At 42.4% G+C, this 16,648-nt stretch overlaps 2 protein-coding genes across 2 annotated transcripts; one reads left to right on the top strand and one right to left on the bottom strand.

Moving 5' to 3' along the window:
* Positions 1-6,940: 6,940 nt before the first annotated feature.
* On the bottom strand, positions 6,941-11,425 carry LOC104933566 (ras-related protein Rab-7L1). The gene is made up of 5 exons (XM_019267060.2): positions 10,989-11,425; positions 9,819-9,890; positions 9,558-9,739; positions 9,036-9,157; positions 6,941-8,239 (listed from the first exon to the last, which is right to left on the bottom strand). Exons 1-5 carry the CDS (start codon positions 11,137-11,139, stop codon positions 8,113-8,115), a joined length of 654 nt encoding a protein of 217 aa, XP_019122605.2. The 5' UTR covers positions 11,140-11,425; the 3' UTR covers positions 6,941-8,112.
* A 2,365-nt stretch (positions 11,426-13,790) lies between these two features.
* tmem81 (transmembrane protein 81) lies at positions 13,791-16,325 on the top strand. Its single transcript, XM_010749061.3, has 7 exons — positions 13,791-13,931; positions 14,157-14,398; positions 14,483-14,628; positions 14,744-14,859; positions 14,972-15,156; positions 15,254-15,430; positions 15,608-16,325. The coding sequence occupies exons 2-7, from the start codon at positions 14,177-14,179 to the stop codon at positions 15,620-15,622; spliced, it is 861 nt and encodes a 286-aa protein (XP_010747363.3). The 5' UTR covers positions 13,791-13,931; positions 14,157-14,176; the 3' UTR covers positions 15,623-16,325.
* Positions 16,326-16,648: the final 323 nt, after the last annotated feature.

The following is a 16,648-nucleotide window of genomic DNA, read 5'->3' as shown; positions in this document are numbered from 1 at the left end:
AATAGAAAGCAGCAGCTTATGTCAACAAATAAAAGACAAATCTCAGTCATACAGTCTCTGACACCAGCAGGCCATAAATAAATATCATAAAAATGAAATCTGACTACGGGCCGTGATTGGACCGGGCCGGACTTTGAACATGAAATTCTTAGTGAAAATGCTGAAACACAGATTCCTGTACTGGTACACTATTTTCACTGAGTGTTCAGACCCCTTTGCTTTTTGCACATTTATCATTTATACATTAATTAAAAATGGATAAAAGCTGCAGAGGCTCTATTTAATAACTGTTCATAGTGTATAATCACCTGAAGGATGAAGAATCATTGTGTTTGGAGTCCCCATTTAATATGTCTACAGTAGCCCAGAAGGGACAAACACCAGCCTATAGTAAAAGTAAGAAACCTTCACAGTGGTCATGCACAGACTTGATGTTGCACCTGGTGACAGGTTTGCTGAGCTCCACTGAACTTATATGGGCTGCGCACTTCTGGCTTACAGAATGGGAATATCTGTATGAAGTGTTAGAAATCACAGCGTGTTTGTGACAAATATGCGTTCGCGACCGAACAAGCCGAGTGTTGTTATTTAATTTATATTTTGTTGTTGTTATATTATGTGTTTGTATATATTATAATATATATATTATATATATATATATATTATATTAATATATAATATTTATATATATCATATACTCAACTAGGTTTTATAGCTTTCTATCTGCTTTGCGTACCAGAGTGGTTCTTCAAGCAAGTTAGTGCATTCATGGGTGGTTTCAGGGAGTTACAAGGGATTTTACAACTGTAAATGCAATTGGCTACAGCAAATTATTGAAATTCAAGTGATATATGCGTTCAAATACAAATCACAAGTCAAAACAGCGCTAAATTTGCCTGAATTATATAAAGGTATAAGTGGTAAAATGAGAAGCCACTTGGGAGCCGAAAGAGCCGGCTCTTCTTGGTGAGCTGAGCCAAAGGATCCGGCTCACTAAAAAGAGCAGAAACTCCCATCACTACTAGGTAAATGCAGGTGAGCGATTGCCGGTCCCTGGTTGGCCCCAACTGGAGGAGGCGGGGACAACGCGTTGGTGAGCTGTGCAGGGCCGGGATTGGTGCAGCAGCCTTTCCGCGCCGCCAATGAGAGAGCCCAGCAACGCAGCATCACAGGGATTTAAACCAGAGCCGCCTGACCATCGTGGAGGCTTCACCTGTTGTTTGTGTGGTGTTTGTGAGCTCGCCTCGTTTAGTCGTATTAGATGATACTCGTTAGTTTGTATTTCGTCAAGGTTGGTGAGGATTTCTTCTGGGACTGGGCAGGGATTAGTTCAGGGGGGTCCAAACTGTTCCACGACGGGCCGGTGTGGCTGCAGGTTTTCCTTCCAACCAAACAGCAGCACACCAGACTTGACTCATTTAATCAACTGGTCTCAGTCTTCAGAGAGCTGATTGGTCAAACTTTGTGCTCTTGGTTGGTTGGAACAAAAACTTGCAGCCACACCGGCCCGTCGTGGACCAGTTTGGAGACCCCTGGTTAGATATATTTACTGATTACTCATTACCCATTAGTTCAGGTGCTGTTTTGGATGTGTTTTGTTATTTAGATCTAGATAGTGAGGTTTTTCCTTCTCGTTTTGGTTTTCTACTTAGATAATATAGAGTTCTCCTTTTGTTATATTTGTTTGTTCGTTTAACAGCACTCGCTCGCCCTTAGTTCCCTTTTGCCTCACCTCGATCTGAACTTTCATTTAATAAAATACTTTTTGTTTAACAACCTTAAAATCTGGTTTTATGTTACTTCTTTTCATACCCTCATATATGATCGTAACAACGGTTAGATAAGTGTACGATCCTTAGGTCCATGTAACCGGAGTATGATGACACCACCGTCATTTGCTCTTGGCATTGCTCGTTTATTTGCTTTCACCTGTTCTTGCCATCTGCTCCTTCTGTCTCTCTGCTGTCGTCTTTCTCTGTTCGCTCTGTTCGGATCTTTTCTCCAGGTCTGTCTGTCTGTCTGTCTGTCTGTCTGTCTGTCTGTCTGTCTGTCTCTTTTAGAAATATTATAAAAACCTTGAACAGACCAACTGACTATGTCAATACCAAAGATGCAAAACACAATGTCGTTTTCGCTCTGCGCAGCTTTAAGTTTTTAAGTTTTGCCTGATTTGGAGTCCCAGCTCGTGGCTGATGAACTCAGCACTGGTCACAGTCGAAGGTTCACGACATCAACAGTGTTTCACCTCCGTCTAATTAACGCGTCACGTAGTTGTCAGACGTTGCTTTTCATAGCTTTCCCTCGCTGTGTCGACTGCTGCTCTGTGGCTTTACTCACATGTTTTAATTTAGAAGTTAGAGAATCAGAAGTACAGAAAAAAAAAAGACTTTACTGGTTTAGAATTTGGCTCCAGTCTCCAGCAGCTCCTCAAGCCTTCTGTCTAAATCAGGAACTCGAACATACGCGGGTCATTTTGACCGGGTTTGGATGTTTTCACGGGTCAGCACCAAGGCTGCTTGACCTGCACAGTGTTTGTCTCTCATTGGTCCTTTTCTTTCTGCCTCTCTGTGACTCGCCATCAGCAGATGGTCGAGGATCTGTTGGCTGAAGAAGCCCCAATGTGGAAAGAAATCCTACATTTGCCAATCACTGTATGCCAATGTCAACGTCAGCCCCCGTGAATAATGAGACTTATTTTAATCCCAAATGATGCATTTCATTCTCCACCCACATAAAAGTGCCTGAAATAAACAGAAGTTTGAACCTTGAGAATCATCACAGAGGGATAAAAAAACAAGTATTGCAGGAGAATAAAAGAACACACAGGGACAGAACAGCAGATTTACGTCACATCATTTCACTTTCATCACACAGATAAGCTTTAAGTCACGCAGACTTCATCAGAGCACATGCTACAGACGATAACGCGCCTTTTTCGTCATTATCCGACTCCGTCATATAAAATGTTTCACGTAATCCGTGATGTTTGCTTGTGCTACTCCAGGAAGGTCAGAAGTAAAAGGCTGGAGAACGCCGACCCTCCCTGAGCGACTCCTTGAAAGTGCTGCTGACGTCTCGTCTCAAGGCCTCGTGGAGTTTTGACGTTACTGCTGCAAAATCAGCAAATTCTTTGGCTGAAGTGTTGTAGTTCACGTCTGAGGGGAGACTTTACTTTCACTCATTATAATCCTCCTTAAGTCAAAGTTGTTGTTGAGGTGGACACAAAACTAAAGACATAAGTGTGGAGTGCGTCAGTCAGTCACATAACTTAGGTGCTCAGGTGAGAGAAAGCCAGAGTAAATGTGGGCTGCAGGGTTTTATCTTGCAGGAGCACCTGGCCCAGGTGTTCAGATCTGGCTAGCTGCCATGCCGCATAACACCTTCGACAATAACTCATCCACCACACCTGCATCTCCACAGATTAGGCACCGGCCGTTCATAAACCGCCTAAACTGAGCTTCAAAACAAAGAAAAGAGTTCTTCTCTGAAGTAATCACAAAGTCGCGTGAAGTATGAATTCCTCATGATAATCAGCCTTAAACGACGTGTTGTATTTAATGAGAAGACTTGACTTTAAAGTACAGCTCAAGAGTAAATCTACTTAGTTACTTTCCACCACTGAATGCAGCTAAAGACACAACATGAACACAAGAAGGTCAGCTGCATCACATCATCCATTCATACAACCAATAATGCTAAATATAACACACAGAGGAAATGAAGCCAACATGTGCCAGGATCAAATAAACTGTTTTAGGAGATCCACATGTTACCGTGGACTAGAACATTGTCAGTGATCCCGATGCAGGACAAACAGTTCCTTCCATTTCAGGCTTTTTATTCTTGCTCAGAGCAAAATACAGCTTGACATGAGGAAGTGCACTCAGTCAGTCAGTCAGTCAGTCAGTCAGTCAGTCAGTCAATCACATGAGCTGGTGGGAGGCCTCCTACATTGATGTGTTTTACACCTGAAGTATCCTGCAGGATCGTGTATTTAAGTGCAAAGTTGAGTCTAGGCATCACAGTTTACAAAGACAAAAGGAGGTGGTGTCTTATGTTAAGAAGGGGGAAGGTTATGCGTCTACAGTGACTGAAACAAAAACTGAATTTGAACTAAATTTACTATTACACTGCTAAAATGAAAAAAATATAGCAGCAAAAAATAAAAAGTTATGCTTTTCTAATTTGGCATCTTCAGATTGTTCTTTAATCTTTAGGCCACACACACTTTTTTAATGTTATTTATTCAGGGAAGTATCTCAAGCAGCATTAAGTAAATGTGTTTCCTGGCAGCCCCAAATGGCAACAAGGAAGAACTACCGCAAGTTTGAACTCCATAGATCAGAATTTAATTTTTTTCCTTAGATAGACATGAAGAATACGACTGTAAGTAAAATGTTATAAAAGTGTATAAAAATAAAAAAGGCACAACAAAAAATGGTGACATAAAAGAGCAAATTGATCAATCACGACAGATCCAGAGATTCAGTTGGACTGAATTGTAAAACTGCATGATCCAAGTTTAAAATCTGGAGTGAGAAACTCTGCATAGATTGTATAAAACACCTGGGCAAAATACATGGACGTAGTATTTGTGACGTCACCTACAGGTTTCTGAAGACCCGTTGTGAAGCTCGGTGTGGTGGCTCCATCTTGGCAATCCACGCCACCACAAATCTAAAAATGGACAAAGACGTGGATCGTGGGTGGAGCTAAAGGGGGCTGAATGAAGGGGACGCAAACAAGCCATCTGTAACAGCACCCACCTCAAAGCAGCTCATCTAAAGCGTCCACGCTTTTAATCCTGCATAACTTTAAGCCTTAATATAATGTGAACAGGTGAGTTGTATATAAATTCACCCTCAGTACAGTTGTCATGAACGGGGAAATTAGCTACAGAGACCAAAACTGTTTTTTGTACCAGGCTGTAAACATGTTTATTTCTGCTGTCTAACATGGGGACTTATGGAGACTGACTCACTTCTGGAGCCAGCCTCAGGTGGACGTTTGAGGAACTGCAGTTTTTGGTACCCCCGCATTGGCTTCTTGTTCAAGTTGTTCACAAATGACCAGTTCCTGACCAGACGACAGGTGATGTCGAGCTGCAGTCACAAATTTGCAACTGAAGACAGAGTTTGAAAAAATAATGTAATAACTGGTATGAAACAAGTCAAGCACAACCTGGCAGTCATAATAAATGACCATCACGTCTTGCAGTGGATAATTTAAGAACAGAACACGTCACCAGAGTTTCCACAACAGTAAATGTGTCCATTTACAGCCGATGTGCCCCGCTGAAGTGCCTCACCACTGTGAACCACAAAACTATGAATAGAAAAAAGAATAATATGACCAGTGGGTCATGGTGACATACTCATTGTGTAGTGACCAAGACTTCCTTCCGTCCATCTGTCAAACATCTGGTGGTTTCGTTGAGGGTTCTCTGGGTTTTGCGTGGACGACTGAGTCAGAGCTGAGAGCTCCTGCTTTCCAACTCACTGATCAAAACAGAAGCCTGCATATACAGAGAGAGAAAACCCCACTCGGTGACGCAAACAGGCGCACTCAAGAATTCAAACTGGATTTCCACAAACACACATAGACTGCAAATTACACCAATTATTAATTTTGGTTGAGTGTGTGTCTGGGGAGCACTTCATCGCCACATGCAAGCTTTTTGTGGATGTTTCCCGGTCGACCTACCTACTGCACTCCTGTTTTAGGAGAACCACATGTTACCATGGACTAGAACACTGTCAGTGATCCCGATGCAGGACGAACAGTTCCTTCCATTTCGGGCTTTTTTGTCTTGCTCAGAGGAAAATACAGTTTGACATGAGGAAGGGCACTCAGTCAGTCAGTCAGTCAGTCAGTCAATTACATGAGCTGGTGGGAGGCCTCCTACACTGCTGCCCCTAAGCATCAGCTTAGACCTCCCCCCTCCCCGTCGATGTGTTTTACACCTGAAGTATCCTGCAGGATCGTGTATTTAAGTGCAAAGTTGAGTCTAGGCATCACAATTTACAAAGACAAAAGGAGGTGGTGTCTTATTTTAAGAAGGGGGAAGGTTATGAGTCTACAGTGATTGAAACAAAGACTGAATTTGAACTGAATTTACTATTACACTGCTAAAATGAAAAAATATAGCAGCAAAAAATGAAAAGTTATGCTTTTCTAATTTGATGTTTCCCGGTCGACCTACCTACTGCGTTCCAGCAAGTCCAGTTCAGATCACAAGTTCAAAATATTACCTTTAAACGTTATATATATATTAGAAACAGCAGTCGGTGTCTTTGGGTTTCAGTGAGCTCAGGCTCAGCAGCCTCTATGGACATGATGGCAGAGGAGAAGAGAGTGAAGAGGACGCTGACGGAGGAAGCTAAGAAGAGAAAAGGAGAGAGTGAGCGAGCAAGAAGCCGCCGGCTTAGTTTGTTAGCCGCTGTTAGCTCATGTTAGCTCAGTCTGTTAGCTGCTGTTAGCTCATGTTAGCTCAGTTAGTTAGCCACTGTTAGCTAATGTTAGCGCAGTTTGTTAGCTGCTGTTAGCTAATGAGGGAGTGTTAGTGTACCACTGGGAAGAGGAGGTTTACAGAGCCAGTGTCGTGCCAGAACAGGAGCTGGACAATACATAAGTTAGCATCGTAACATTTCGCTTTGCAGTAATGTTAGCTTCGACTTTGGACTTTTGTTTGTCGACTTTAACAGATTATTTCTAAGCTGTTTTTGCACACTGGCTGTTAGCAATGCCTTAGCAGCTTCTATGGACATGATGGCAGAGGAGGAGAGAGTGAAGAGGACGCTGACGGAGGAAGCTGAGAAGAGAAAAGGAGAGAGTGAGCGAGCAAGAAGCCGCCGGACAAGAGTAAATGTGGGACTGACTTTTAGTGGTTGGTGAGAGCTTGGTGAAATAAAAGGCTGAAAGACAGACGCCGAGCTGGACTGATTTCTTTGTATTTTATTGGAATGATTATGTAGCTCTTGGATGTAGTTCTGACAATAATAAAGACGGTGTTTCACAGGTTTTTTTTTGGGATCATTACAATCTTCTAACTGCGAATGCTTTCATTTGAAAAGTGGGAATTTACCCACAAATCTCTGCCGTCAAAGATTCATACTGACAATTCAAAAAGCATAATGTTGACAGGATGTGTGTGAGCTCTTGACGTCGCCGGGGCACATGCACATCCATGTGCCTCCATCTGACACACACACACACACATACACAACAGCACCTACACACCATTTGCCTTACTGGCATACAGACACTTACACACATCCCGTTGTTAGCACGGGGACGCCATGTGTCTGAATGACTCAGCCTGTTGGAGGAGGTGGCTTGGCGACCACACTGAGCACGCTCCACACCTCGTTCTCACACCGACAAGCTTTCCATTAAATAAGCGTACACACACCTTCCCTCAGCTCCTTCTGTTTGTCTTCATGTCTCTCTCTGTCCTCGTCCTCTAGCACCCGAATGATAACAGTCAATTCGACGGAGCACAACAGCTGTAGTTACTGATCCACTTTCCAGAGATCACCTCAGTCAAACAATACGAGTGAGATACTGTGTGTTGATGTTGGAGCTCTTTTATTCGTCCGTTCAGCCAGATCACTGCTCATGCTACTCTGCTGCTTTTCTGCAGAAATACTGACCAAAATCATGTTAACCCATATTTTTTTAGGACTATGTACACAGCTGAAAGCACCACATTTGGAGGGACAGAGGTCTGTGATGAGTTTGTGGGAGATTTCAAAAACTGATTTATTGACAGATTGAAAGAACGAGACAAAGAACCTCTGAGCAAGAGTGAAATAACAATAATAAGGGGAACTGGCAGTCAATGGTGAAACAAATCAGAAGCTTAGCAACAAAATCTGTGCAGATTTAAATAGTACCGGGTTCCTGTTTTAGTGTCAAGTGCACAATGCCTCTAACAAGCTGGAATCACTGAGTGTGAACAAAGCTATTCTTAAAACTTTAACATGGAAACAAAGAGCTGCATTAACTTTTCGTTATCCACAGAATTGTTCTGGTGACACTACCCCTCCTCAGAGTACCTGAGGGTTGAAGTGCCTTGCTCAGTGGGACCTTGTCCGTTGTGAACGCAGCGTTTTAGCAGCCGCAGCCCACTCTGCTGTTGCACTGTGAGGAGTCTGCTTCAGGATGAATGCTGCCTTTAGATCTGGGATGGAACGTGTCCTGACCGGACTGGATCAGGAAAATCCCCTCCACCAACCTCCTGAAACGCAACAGATTTAGTGACTTTAGTGACACGATTTCATATTTACTTGAATCACAGGCTTTCGTCTCGGTGGCATTAGGCGATACACTGACAACATGGAACCAGTTGGTTCATGCCTTACGATGACGTATCATCTGAACCTTGGCCGATGTCTCTGGGCTTCCGGTGCAGCCAGCAGTTATCCAAAAACAGATATGTGGGCCAAGACTCATTATTATTGAGGAGATTTAGGTCCCTCAGTGATATCTGTTTATAGAGATGAATCATTACTTGTCTTGTTTCCATGCTGCCAATGTACGCCTTGAAATCAATCTTCCCATGAAGTCAAATCCTAATTTCTTCTGCGTCTGTGCCATTCGGCTTCAGAATACTCTGCTGCTACCCTGAGGCAAGGGGGTTGCAATCTGGGACAATGCCGCCAGATGCCACAAAATCCTACACACTGCTCCTTTAATACAGTAGAAGACATTTAGGGTTATGACCTTTGGGTAGTGATCTAGAGAATGTGTTATGGTCTACCAACATCGTCATGCATACAAGCAGCTTTATTAAGGTTTCTCCACAGAGGATGAGGTCTGAGAAAGTGCAGGTAATGATGACATGCACAGGACACAGACTTTAAGGGAGTAAACAGAGGCTAAAGAAAAATGACTTAAACTCCATTTAAATTGTTTGTATTTTGATTGGTACTGAGGACAATCTGCAGATAATCCAAAAGTCAGCAGCAACATGAGATTTCAAACCTCGGTCTGTCACGCCACGCTTCATCGTCTGAACCGTCTTCTCAAGTTACCTCATGGCCTCTCCGACGTTCTTGTTGTCTTTGACCGAGATCTCCATCCATGTAATGAAGCCGTTGGCCTCGCTGAACCTGCCGATGCTCTCTGCTGACACGACGCGCTCAGCCAGGTCACACTGCAGACAGACAGACAGACAAAGAGAGGGGAAGGAAGGAAAAGGACGTTTTTGCATTTTGTACTGGTTGAGTACCGACGTGTTCCAGTCAGGGCTGTCAACCATGACAAAGTTTGATGAAATGACTCATCTTGCACATGGCTGTATTTAAAGGAATTCATTCACTAACAGAAATCATCAGCCATCCACCACCTGTCTTACCTCTTGAGTATAATGTCATAATACCATTGGATTGGTAATTTATTCCACTGACTCACTGAATTATGATCTCCAAATGCTGCCAAGCTGAAAGCCTAAAGTGTTAATCCACCAAGCAACAGTACATCGCTCTTTTTTTAATACTGAGGCAGGCGGCTTCATGGTAAATCATTCATTAGTTACAGTAAACGCACTGAGTCACCTTGTTGGCCAGTAGGATGCAGGGGATGGAGTCTCCGTTGGGCAGCATAGCCTTGTTGTCCAGGTCCTGTTTCCAACGGCGACAGCTAAGGAAGCTGGCTGAACTGGTGACGTCAAACATCACAACACAGCCCAGCGCGCCTTTATAATAGATCCTGGTCATGGAAATGAAACGCTCCTGGCCTGGAGGGAGGACACACAAAGTTCACATCCACTCCTTATCCTCCGTTCATTTATCGGTGTACAGAGAAATGTTTTGTACCTGCGATGTCCCACAGTTGAAGTCTGACTTTTTCTTTGTCCGACCAGTGCAGCACCTTAACAGAAAAATCCACTGGAGAGATGAAGAAAATCGACATCAGAGACAGAGGAAGAGGAAGAGCGAGCCAACGTTTAACAAGTGAGAAGTGACAGAAGTGAGGTTTTTACACAAAAAGCTCAAAATCTGAAAAATTAAGAAAATTCCAGACTTTCACTCTCAGAGAAGAGACAAACAAACCATTTACTAGTGTCCTGATTTAATGAAGTCCACTCGAGGCTGACTCCAGAAGTCCCCATGGTTATTTCCCTGTTCATGACCACTGCACTGAGGGTGAGTCTTTATTCATTTGACAGGTGGGTGCCATCACAGGTATCTTGTTTTTGGATTGTCCATGTTTTATACCGTTTATGATATAAACGTCAACATGCCAACATAACATACTGTTATTTGGTTTGGTCTGCTGAAGTCATAAAGTTATGAGGGACTGACTAACACACTGTTGGTTTTGGTCTTTTCAAATGAGTTGTTGGAAATAAAAACATTGTTTTACATGAACTATGAACTTTCCATCTACTCTATAGTTTTACATTTTATCTGTTTACGTTCCTCTGTGTGTAGCTGGGTCATATGTACCTGTATCTCTTGAGTTACGTAGGAGAAATTAATTTAATTCCCTAAAATGTAATCTGGATCCTTCTTTATTGGATGCTTCCCCTTTTATTGTTAATGATTGATACAAAATTATAGAGTAGGGTGGGTGTGAACCTCCAGCTTCTGGAGTGAAGCATACCAGAAAAAGTTTGAGAACTACTGGGTTATAGTTGATATTCGACTTCGACTATATTCCAAGTGTTGATGTTCAGAACCTCCTTCATTTCTTCTCCTGTGGTCCTGAATGTAAATTCATTTGACCTCTTCCTTTCCCCCCATTTTTGTACGATTCCCCTGTGGCAGCGTCTTCTCTATCACACTAACACGATGCAAAAGGCCGACCGGTGCATATGCTGTGGCATTATGTTAATAAAGCTTCAATGAACAGAAAGAACGTTCACCTGACCAAACAGGTCTCACCTGTTTGATCAGATTTCTACAGGAATATTAGAAACTTTTCACTGATCTGACTGCATGAAAATAGAAACAGTTCAGTGGTAATAAAACATGCAGCCGTACCTCCCACTGTCATCTTGTATGAACTGTTGAACTGTCCGTTGACGTAGCGACGCACAAAGGAGGTTTTCCCAACGTTTCCATCACCAACAACCAGTATTTTCAGCAGGTGCTCGGTCATCGCTCTCCTCTGCCAGACAAGCAACGACAACATCCACCGACGGCTCAAAGTTCAAACCTCATGTCAGGAAATGACATGCTTCACCATAAACCACCTTGATTTGACTTCACCTAAGCCTTTCTTTGCATCTGTTAAACCTAAACCTGTTCACCTTCAGTCTTTAACTCTTCACTTAATGCAAACTTTAAAATGCAAAGCTCCTTGTTTCTGAGATAACTCTGTTTCTCTCCACGGTGCCAGCTTTAAACCTAAAACCATAACTGAACCACAGCTCTTTAAACCGGGCTTCTCTCTCTGTGCAGCTGAGCAACGCGACCGACTAGTTTTGCTTTCTGGAAGGAAGTTGAGCAACGGTATAAATAGTTGTGTGTCATAAACCACACCTTCATGCAACAGGAAGCTGAAAGAGTTGATGAATCTGTGCCGGCTCAAACACAAGTCATGGAGAGAGCTGTGGATTGACCTCAGACTTTTTCAGATAGATTCATCTCACTGTTTAGTCTCCTCGTACTTTCCGTCCATTTATACATTTTAAACTTTTATTTGAACTATAAATTGACATTTTAATCTGTTATATGATTTATCTGGAATGTCCTTTTCTTGTCCTGTATTTTCGTCCTTTCTATGATGACATAACATTTTCTTTTTATTCATAAAGGAGTTTGTGTGTGGGGGTGTGTGCGTGGGTTATTTATTGTTTTATTGTGTAAAGCACTTTGTGCTACATTTTGAAAAGTGCTACATAAATAAAGTCTGACTGATTGATTGATGCACTGCTCTTCCTCTACATGCAGATATTTACAGCACAGTGTGTTAAATTGTCACTTTATTGCACGTCACAAAAACAAAGATTTATTTCCACCTTGCTACATAAACGACACGTTGGAACTTAAATTGTGAGGTGTGGAATCGTCCGATGTGTAATTCCTAGTGAGCGGTCCTTCCTCCTCCTCCTCCTCCTCCTCCTCCTCCTCCTCCTCCTCTTCCTCCTCCTCCTCCTCCTCCTCCTCCTCCTCTTCTTGCTCTTATGCAACATCTCATCTGCTTTGTCTTCCTACTTTTCCACCTCTCCTCTGTCACATCACCCCATTCATCCTCTCCTCCTCTTCCTATGCCTCCTCTTCATCCCATCTACATTTGTTCACACACACTTAGACATGCGGTGTTGACCACATTCTGAGTTTGTCTGGGCTGCCAAGTAGGCCACTGTTACTGGCTACTGAACATGTTCCAGTCCCCCACCGACGCTGAGTCATCTTTGTGACTCTCTTTTTTTCTTTTCTTTGTGTTTTTCTGTGTCTTGGTCATTTTCCAAGTATTGGTGGCAGAAGCACTCAGGGTTTAAAAATAACCCGGCCCATTATAATGTTCTAACACGAGTGTGATACCAGTGTTTGGACCCGGGAAACCAGGCGGGTTTGGAAACCTCTGAGTAGGGATGAACCATAGATCATGAAATGGATCCTTCAGTGGACCTGAGGGCCACATAAAGATAATGGTGCATTGTTAGTCTGCCAGCAGAAATGACTCATATGCTTTCAGTGGCCAATGAGTGAAGTCTGTGGTTCAAGGTGTTTTTCTTACCTGAATCGAGGGTCTAAGAGGCAAACTGTGATTTATGATACTGGGCTATGTTTGTCAGTTTATTATAAGGGAGGGAAATAAAAGGATGAGACTTGAGTTCTGCCTGTTAATAATAATAGTAATAATAATGCTAATAATAACTTTATTTATATAGCACCTTTTAAAATGAGAGTTTAAAAAAACACACAACAAAGCAGGATAAATAAGATTTAAGAACACGGACATTTAAAAGACAAGACAATATAAAATAATTCAAATTTAAAGTTAAACAATACATAAAAATTAATTAAATAAGGCAACAATAAATCATAGAATGATAAAAATAAGTCAAAAACACACACTACGTATGACCCAAACACATTCATACACACTTTTAATAAAAAATAAGAAAATAAATTAAAGTTTAAAACAATGTTTTTCCTTGCAACTGTCACCAGGTGCTTGCTCATAGTGGGAACTGTTGAGTCTCTGTAGATAATATTATAAAGAGTACAGTCCAGTCCAAACCTGCTCTATGTGGAAAGAGTCATGGGATAACTTTTGTTTTGGCGCTATATAAATAAAATTGAATTGAATTTAACTTCTTAATAGGAAACCAACATCTGCAGCTCTGCACATTTCTAACTTATTTTCATCAGGTCATTTCCTTTGTGAACAACTTTTGTTGCTTTTAAGCTTCAATTGTATCACAGCTGTTATTAATGTTTCTTGTTTTGTATCATTCATTTTAATTCAGTGTTTGTTTTATCTCTGTTATTGCCCCATATTCTACACTGTGTGTGTGTTTGGTCGCTTATTAACCGGAAATGATTTTACAAACAAATCTGACTGATTCATTTCTACATTTATGGACTGAAGGCCGCAGTCACTTCACAGGACAGCTGTTCTCTGCTGTGCTTTCTCTCTGGTATTTGTCTGACACCTAGTGGTCATGTTACAAACTGCAACACTATGCACCGTTTTTACTGGTTTGATCAACACCAGAGGGGAAAACTGTCATGAAAGATGCTGCAGAATCACAAGTTTCATGCAACAACAACGCCATGGCAACCAACAGCTGAGATGCAAAGAATGGTTGTCATGACAAGAAATTTTTATTCAAACTATATTTGACTATCAGATGCAGCAGTTTGGACTTATCCAAACATCTTTTACGTCTTCAGTTTGTATCAGACTTTGGATTTACTAAGAAGTTGAGTATGCTTTGATTTCCTTAGGAGCTTCATCTGGACCTTTAAACGGTGAGAGCTGCTGTGTGTCGTTCAGTTATTTTCTGATTGAGCATATCACACAGAAAACACAAAGTTAAGTTTCACTCAGCCTGGTTGAGTTAATGTAGATACACCTGTTTAAATATTAGGGTACAGTAGACACATCTTGTTGCTTAGCGATAAGAAAAACAATAGTGTGCATTCTTTGTGATAACTGACTTCAGCACTGAGTGGGAAATGTTGTGTTTCTTGCAGATCTACCATCAACTTTGAAAATGCAGCGTATGACTACATGGCTTCACCTCCTCCTCCTCCTCTTCCATCCCCTGACCCAAGTTCACCCGGAGGAGGTGGATAAAGTGCCCGTGGAGGTCATTGTTGACAGCTCCCCCTGCAGCACCACCTGCGGGCTGGGCATTAAAACTCAAACCATGTGCTTCCTAAAGGACGGTGAGACGGCGATGGAAGAGGATGCGAGAAGCAAAGATGGAGCGGAGGTATGGTAGAGACGTCTTAGAAGTATAGCACTAAATGGAGAAATCTACAGCTCGGAGTTTTAAAAACAGTGATTTTATTTAAAGCTGTCGAAGGAGTGTCGTGTTCGGAAGGTGAAGTGTCAGGAGTCGTGGCAGTGTGGACTCAGGACGATGACCGTGACGTCAGGACAGAGAGTGGAGATGGACTGTGTGGAAGAAATCATGGAGGCGATGGGGAAGTTCTCCTGGAGGTAAGGGTGGAGGAGAGGACTCAGGTCATCCTGCAAAACTACACCCACACACACCCTTCTCCCTACTCCTACTCCTTTCCATAGAGGTACAGGACTTTTTTTTTCCATGTCCCAGGGTGTCATGGCGTTACGCCCGAGGAATAATCAGCTCTGATGACACTCTGTTTACTCGTCGGGATGCTCCTCTTCTGGACCGAGTGGTTCTGGACCCTGTCACGGAGGAGGATGCAGGTAAACACACCTATGCACACATGGTTTACGTTACAAATTTCCTGGTGAGCTCACAGGCAGGGTTAGAGGATGAACAAATATCCAATGAATTAACTGATCACATCATTTTTAGGTACTTACCGCTGCGATGTGCAGGACGCCTCCTTCCGCAGGGTGAAGAGGGTATACTGGGGAATCCACGTTCTGCCCGACGGGTTTCTCAATCTCGACTACGAAAGCTCTCTGGCCCAGTGGAACTCAACTGGAAACCAGACCGTGCCGGACCAGCATGTCAGAAGGAAGCGCTGGATTTACGCAGTAGGGTTTTGATTGGACTCGATGGGTTTGGTTGATGCAACGATCTAAATATTTCTCTCACTCACCAGTGGTGTGTTTGTTCTGTCTAAACACACAGGTGCTGATCACTTATAGCATCACATGCGTCATTGCACTGGTCATTTTGGTGGTTTACTGGAGAGAGAAGAGGAGAGTGCAGACATCCAGAGATATTCAATGGTCTGAACTCATACAAGCAGTCCCTCAACTAATGCGCGATGGAAGGAAGACAGCTCTCTCAAGAACCACTTTAAAGGTTTAAAATGAAAAAAAGAAATGTAAAAATAAAGATAGTGTCTTGCAACTTGATATTCTTAGCCTTGGAAAGTCATTTTTTAAAGTGGCTATTATTATTTTATTATTATTCATATTTTTATGACACGGCAGTGTGTTGTTCAGGGTAGTGATGAACCTACATCTCTTGAATCTTCAGCTCCCTTTGGCTTAAAGGTCCAGTGTGTTTAGGAGGATCTGCCTATCTATTGGCATCATGGATTGCTAATGCTGGCCTACAGAGTTCTCTCCAGTTCTGCACCCACCTACTTGAACGCCCTTCTACAGTACCGGCATATGTTACCTCCTGACTGTTGTGCTGTGCCAATGAATGACACCTGGCTCTGCCACCTGTATGCTGAGGGTAATTCAAACTTATTCCCCATTGGTAGAATGTCCTACCAGATCATGGGCGTCACTCTCTACCTTCACAAACCTCCTGAAGACCTCCAGCTCTTCAGAGAGGACCTCCTCCCCAACACGAGCTGTGCTGGAAGTTCACAGAGCTTCACACAGATATAGTTATAGGTCGCCCAGACCTAGTGTCAGTGAGTCCATGAGGTGTCATGTGTGTCTGTATCAGGAGATGGCAGTGTTGGTTCATAAAAAGGTTTTGAAGCGGGCACGGCGGGACTCAGCTGTCACAGTGGAACCAACCTGATTAAGCAGGAGAAAGAGAAGAAGAAGCCTCGAAGAGTTTACGCTCATTACACAGCAGAAAACAAAAGACTGTCGGATGGATCAAACATGTAGAGGCAGCTCATTTACTAATGCTTCATAGAGCGGTTATCAGTCATGATAACTGAGGTTTATCATTCAGATGTTTGAGGGTTTTGAATGAAAAATATAAATGGTTAATAAATAGATTTTAGTCTAGATACTGTGCAAGAAGATAAATCAAGAGTCTTTATTGGTGATCCTTAAATCATTTAGTTTTTAACCATTAATAAAGCCATGAATTACAGGCATGTAATACTCTCAAATTAAAATAAAGCACTTCATTTATTTTATTCAATTTATGCCAAACGTGTTGAAGTCACATCTGGAGAATGTTTTGTGTGGTGTGTGTCTGTCAGGACAATGATCTACATCTACACCGACTTAAAGGTCCAGTGCGTCAGATGAACGGGGCTCCATTTAACGAATACGGCAGAAGTTGAATACGATTTGCATAACAATGTTCTCCTTCATGTATAATCAC

This window comes from Larimichthys crocea, chromosome XV, assembly GCF_000972845.2.
Source record: "Larimichthys crocea isolate SSNF chromosome XV, L_crocea_2.0, whole genome shotgun sequence".
Classification (NCBI taxonomy): domain Eukaryota; kingdom Metazoa; phylum Chordata; class Actinopteri; family Sciaenidae; genus Larimichthys; species Larimichthys crocea.
This window is presented reverse-complemented; position numbering and strand designations above follow the sequence as displayed.